The 6000-nt window shown below is 43.3% G+C and overlaps 1 protein-coding gene across 2 annotated transcripts in view; it reads right to left on the bottom strand.

Annotated features, from left to right (window-relative positions):
- Positions 1–346: 346 nt before the first annotated feature.
- LOC116230818 (putative cation-transporting ATPase 13A4) overlaps positions 347–6000 on the bottom strand; it is a 33224-nt gene continuing 27570 nt past the window's right edge. For both annotated transcript variants that reach the window (XM_090147382.1, XM_090147381.1), the window contains exons 25-30: positions 5624–5696; positions 4289–4463; positions 3887–4101; positions 3042–3130; positions 1772–1852; positions 347–1308 (exon numbers count right to left, since the gene is read on the bottom strand). In XM_090147382.1, the coding sequence (XP_090003508.1) occupies positions 1087–1308; positions 1772–1852; positions 3042–3130; positions 3887–4101; positions 4289–4463; positions 5624–5696 (855 nt within the window). In that variant the 3' untranslated portion in view covers positions 347–1086. The remainder of the gene's footprint in view (positions 1309–1771; positions 1853–3041; positions 3131–3886; positions 4102–4288; positions 4464–5623; positions 5697–6000) is intronic.

Here is a 6000-nt window from a genome sequence, read left to right as displayed (position 1 = left end):
TTGCTGCAAACTGGGAATTCATCTTAACTTCAGAGACAGATTCATGAACAGATGTGGACTATTTCCAGTTTGGGTGTTGTCTGGTACTGTCACCTAAATTGCAATAGATGGGAAGGTATTTAATGCTTGTGTTGAAGTTATCTAAAATGGGGGGGAAGAATGCTTTAATCCAAATAAGTGATTCTTTTTAGAAAAATAGTTATTTTTTTATTCAAGCTAATCTCTTTTCAAAGACAGTTCTGATACAGACATGTTGAATCAAAACAATGCAGTCTCCAGTGACTGCTTTTGGTTTTCCAGAGCTGCTTTGTACTCTGAAAGACCAAAGGATTCTTTACTATGACTCCTAGCCTGCCTCAATCTCTGGATTTCTGTGTCAGTGCAAGAGTGGTTTAGCATTGAATTTTAGGAACGCACAGTCTCCAGTGCTGAGGTTCTCAGAAAGCATTCCTCAGCCCTACCCAGGAAATGCATGGGCAAGCTACTTCTTTTAAATAACAAATTGTGCACTCAGTTCAGAGGGGACAACACCCACACACACCTTTCCCAAAGGACTAAGTGTTCCCCTTGGTCTGAAGCCATACTGTTTTGCTGTACCCACCCGTGGGCAGGTTTGCAAAACATGGTGAGCAGAAAGTCAGCCTAGCATCAAAATAAGAGTAAGAAAACACATGCTCATCAAAGCTGCTTTCTTGAGTAGATGAACTTAGCAGAAATACTCAGTGTGTTGCATTCATGTACTTGAGAAGAAATTCTTCACAATGAGTGAAGCATCCCTGGAACTCACAATGCAGCTCAAAAGGATGCAGCAATGGCATCTCAACCATTTGTGAGCTTTCACCAGGCTGCTCCATTTGCAGCTGTCAGCTATTTCTACCGTTGAGAGGAGAGGAAAAACAGCATTACAGAATTCTGCTACTGCAGCCAGCTTTTCTGCTTCTGGTTAGCTGGAAAATGAGCCAGATCCAGTTAAGAGTAGAATGGGGGGTAGTGATGGGTCAGTCCTTCTTTAGTTTTTATGTCTCTGAGATAGTTGCAGTTGGCTGTAGGAGGACTATCTTTAACATCTTTCCACTGCATTCTTCTTCATAGTGCATCCTCGTTGCTGTCAAATGTTGGATTGCTATGGCCTCCCATATCTTCCTCTACTGATACTGCCACAGAATCTGGGAAAAAGGTTTCATTCAGAGGTGGCCAGGCTGCGTCCTGTTCTAACACCTGCTGAAGCCTCTTGTAATGGCTCTTGGAGTGGTACTGAAAAGTCCTCTTCAGCAGCAGCCACAGGGCTCTGTTCTCAATGATGGCTTCCTGTAAAAGCAAGAGCAAAAGGGAAATTCTGGAGGATTCAAACAGCAGCTTTTCCTCTTTACCCATAGGTAATGTGGGTACCCATACACACACAGCAAGAAGTAGACGCACAGATCTCCTATTCTCTCCTGCTCATCCACTCCTTAGACAGTCTTTTACTGAGGACTTCTCTTAGTATCTCTTGCAGAGCTCTACTAAAGCCTTCTCATCTTTCTCCAGCGGGGCAGGGTTTGAAACACCTCATTAACCAGAGGAAAGGAAAGACAGTTAGACCTGGCATTCCTCACATCCAACCATTTGGATGTGAGAATCTGAAAACAAAAAGGAAGTGTAAAGTAGCAGCAATGGTTTCTATTTGACAGGTCGTTCCTAAAATGGACCGAGAAGGATGGAAAAAGGGTGAGAGCTGACTCTTTGTCTCTCTAGATAGTGTCAACAGGTTCATTCAGTGCAGTACACTCACCTCAACAAGAAAGGACACAGCCAGTGTGACTGCCAGCATCATCACCATGGAGATCCGCCATGTGGTGGGGGTGCAAACCAGCTGGGAGGAAAGCAGAGGCAGTAAGCAGTGTGTGCACATACTGACATGCATTGGAGCTGGTGTCGTCAAAAGCCAGAATCCCACACTGGCTGTACGCTGCTGACAAACCAATACTGCCACTTATCCTGAGGAATTATTGATAAAGAAGCATTTAAACACATGACCCAGCAGAGAAACCAGAACTGCGGCAAGAGGTCTAAATGCTTCCTCTCTTCCTAATATCAGAAATAATTCTGGGTATTTCAAAGTCCAGACTCAGTTCTGATGTCTGAGAGCTGGGTTTCTGGCTATAGCTCAATTTATTTTGGAGATGCAGCTCTGATCAACGCTCAGATCAGCAATTGCTCTGGAGCTAGGTTATTGCAGCTTCTAATTGCCACTCCTTTCTTTTGCCTTCTCAGCAAACCCAGTGCGTTCCCTTCAGACAAATCGGGTTTCCGCAGTTCTCCCCAAAGGCATTTCAGCCCCGCATAGCTGCGCTGCTGACACTGTCCTGTGCCGCTACAGTCCACCGCAGGGCTAAGACTTGCTGCTTTAAAGTGCCATCTCGTGGCAGGCTCTTTAACTGGGTCTGCCTGCTCAGCCTCTGCTCTGGATTCTGCTGTGCATTGAGGCAGCTGTAGCTGGGCTGCTTGGCATTCAAAATCCAGCTGCGTGCCTCTCATCTCAGCTTCTGTTTCAGAATTCCGAAGCCACTTGCTAACTTTCATACAAGGATATAGGACTGAAAGCAGTATCACATTCAGTATTTGCTATCCAAAATTGTGATCCATTCTGATCACAAATGTACTGGAGAAAAATAGCTGTGCATTTCTTTTGCTGTTTATTCCTCCTTCTACAAAGCTGTGTGACAGTCACAGTGGAGAATATTAACATCTTCCTTATTACTTCCAGGCTTAACAAACTGACACCTTTGTCCTACAGCTGATGCAGATCTTATCCTTCCCTTATATTTCTCTTAGGATGAATTTGTACAAGGTTACCCTCAGGTTGCATTCTGCCAGACAAAATCAGCCAAGCCCTGCTGGTAATATTATCATGATAGATCATCTATTGCCTTAGCAGCCAGTTGGTCTTCAGAGATGTCAAACATCCCTGCAAAAATCTGTGCCTTTTGTTAAAATCACTACTAGTGCACTTATAATGGGACCATCTATGGGAGGAAAATTCACAATGGAACAATACTCACATCCATCTTAGAGTAGAGATCATCAATATCAGCAAACACCAGAAAGAGGCAAACACCCAGTTGCCCTACAAGCACGAGTATGAACACATCTGTAGTAACAAGGAAATAAAACCACAGCTGTGAGGGCACTCATCTGCTTCCCTTTACTACAGAAGATTGAATTCATCATTTCTTGTTTCAGGATCTGTCATTTCTTGTTTCAAATAGACATGCGCACACACACACAAAAAAATTTTTAAAGTCCATGACAGAACAAGGACATTCCAGCAAAAGTTTTACTTAGTCAAACTGATACATAAGAGGCTGGGATGAGCCTTGAAGCCATCGATCTTAAAATGTCAGAAGAGTATTTTGATCATTTGAGCTGACCTCAGAAGCCTGAAACGGCAGACATCCTTCTAGTGAGTCTCAAACCGAAGTCAGTCTACTGTCATTTTTTAGCAGCACAAAATGTGGGCCCAGCCCAGAGAATGGCACACCACAGGATGCCACTGGGATTAAACTTCAGAAAGAAACATTTGGCACGGGCTGCCCAGGGAGGTGACAGAGTCACCATCCCTGGAGGTGTCAAGAGAAAGGTAGATGTCACACTGAGTGACGTGGTTTAGAGCAGGCACAGGCTGATGGTTGGACTGAATGATCTTGGTGGTCTTTCCAAACTTAATGATTCTGCCATTCTGTGACCATGAAAAGCTGGTCTTTAGTCATTTACGAATCAAATAGTGAGCTCCTGCTTTATTGGCTGGCATCACTGCATCATTTCAGTCAAGTTTTAAGTTTTCCTGAGTGAACTGATATCTGGAGCTGACTGACTCACAAATCCCTTCCCCTCTCCCCACACTTACAGTTGGTGTAGATAGGTTGCCTAAAAGGCCTTCCCTTGGAAAACACCAGTGCTATGATGAGGCAGTTGATGGTACTTAGCAGCCACACTGTGGTGTTTTCATAGCTCTTGTAGCCATTGTCTACTTCTGTAGGGTTTCCATCTCTCATGCCATGGAGGACCAGGCTGGAGGCAGAGGAAGAATTCTCCATGTGGCTGTTCACTGAGAGGCAGGCACTGCAAAAGAGCGTTGTTGGAATGGTTTGGGACCTGCAGGCAGCACTGCTTACTGTAAGCAGCTGGTGGGGAAGTACAGGGTCTATCTGCAGCTGCTCATCCATGCTGTACTCAAGCAGTCATTTCAGATAAAGCTGTCTCATTAAGTGTGCCGTGTGTCACCTGGAGTCCCAGGAGGGAGGCCTACCTGTGTATATCAGTCTTGGAATACCAGGGCTGCTTCTGGACCATTAGAAATCCAAAAATCTGCATGCCGAGGCTGAAGAGGATGTTAAGTATGACGGAGAGCAGCAAGGGAGGTGAGATGAGTTGGCTAGGAGGCCTGTAGGGAACCAGCTTTGGGTAGGCTTCTGTGAAACTCACTGAAACATGACAGAAATATTTACTACTGTGTCCAAAATAGCAGCAGTGTGCTGCCTATTACGTACAGACTGTTATCAATGGCAGCATTTCTACCATTTGTAATGTTCATTCTAATACTTTCAATTATTATATCAAGCACAAAATACAGTGTTATTTTCCTACAAAAGCTTATTGGCTACAGAATATGTTAATTAATAGCATTTGACTATCCTGAGACATTGTCGGAAAACAAATTTTAGATTTTGATTTTATTTTGCTACTGTCAGACCCAAGAATATAAAGATATACTCAAGCTCTCCTGTTTTCTTTCAGTCAGCTGGTACCTATGTCTTGGGATGTTTTGTTGCCTGTGTTCTGTGTTTCCTGCTGCAGTAAGCACCCAGTTCCCAATTACCTGGGGAGACAGAAGATTGCACAGGTCCTTCCAACAAGTTTCCCTCTGTTGTTCCAGAAAGTTATTCAGATTTTGAGTAAGCCTCAATGTGGTGTTGCCAAATATGGTATTTAAAACAAGGTAGCTTTCTGGTGTGACAATTTTAGGCTTGAATTAATCGAGATCTTTTCGAGTTGTCTGTTCCAGTAGGGATGGAAGACAGTCACGTGCGTTCAATACAGGATTTTTGTGCTCCTGCACATTTCTACTTCTAAGCCTCTCTCTGCATTTGCTCTTTCTCAACATCCCTTCTTTTTCTCCTCCATCAGTGGTTTCCTCTCTCATTCTTGGCCCACAATATCCTGCTCTGTAGTGTCTGACATTCTTCATTTGTTTTCTTGTCATTTGCACATTGCCTCTCCTGCCTACATATATTCAAATGTGAGCTGGACTCCATGCAGTGGATCCCTTCTGGATCTGCCTTCCCAGAACAGCAGGAAAAAGCCTTAATAAACCTTTCACTTCATTAGGTCAGTTTGCTTTTTCTCCCTGTAGAGATAACATCCCAATTATCAACCACCTATGTGCTTAGCAGTTACAGCACTAAGAAACAACCATCTTATTTCAGAGCTTTCTCTTCTCTAACAAGATGTCTTCTCTAATAATCTAAATATCCAGTTCTCTACGCGATCTCTTTCTTTCTGTACTTAGGACTACATGTTTCCAAGGAGGTGAAAAACACATGAAATGCATCCTCCTGAAACAGAGGATGACTAATTGACTTACTTGTCATACCAATTACAGTGGTAATAGCCAGATCTTGAAACAAAAATTGGTAATTCCCAAAGGAGTTTAGTTGCTGAAAAGAGGAACAGAAAAAAGAAAACATCACAAATCAGACATTTGCTGTGGGCTTGTTTATATCACCTCCAGAAAGATTAGTGTTGTTTTTTTGAGGGGGAGCTAATTCTCAGCTGCTTGTTCTGAAATTCCAAGAATACGCTACTCAGCAGATAAAGGGACCACACAATCCAGCACTGCCAATAGATTCGTCACTACTGGGCCCGCAGTGAATGCTCTCCTTTTGTGCATTGTTTGAACTAATGATGCTTCCAGTTCACTCAATGCAATAAAAAAAAATTCTATCTGAAGAGATGTGTCCT

The sequence above is a fragment of the Phasianus colchicus genome, chromosome 10 (assembly GCF_987193195.1).
Source record: "Phasianus colchicus chromosome 10, bPhaCol1.hap1.1, whole genome shotgun sequence".
Taxonomy (NCBI): Eukaryota; Metazoa; Chordata; class Aves; order Galliformes; family Phasianidae; genus Phasianus; species Phasianus colchicus.
This window is presented reverse-complemented; position numbering and strand designations above follow the sequence as displayed.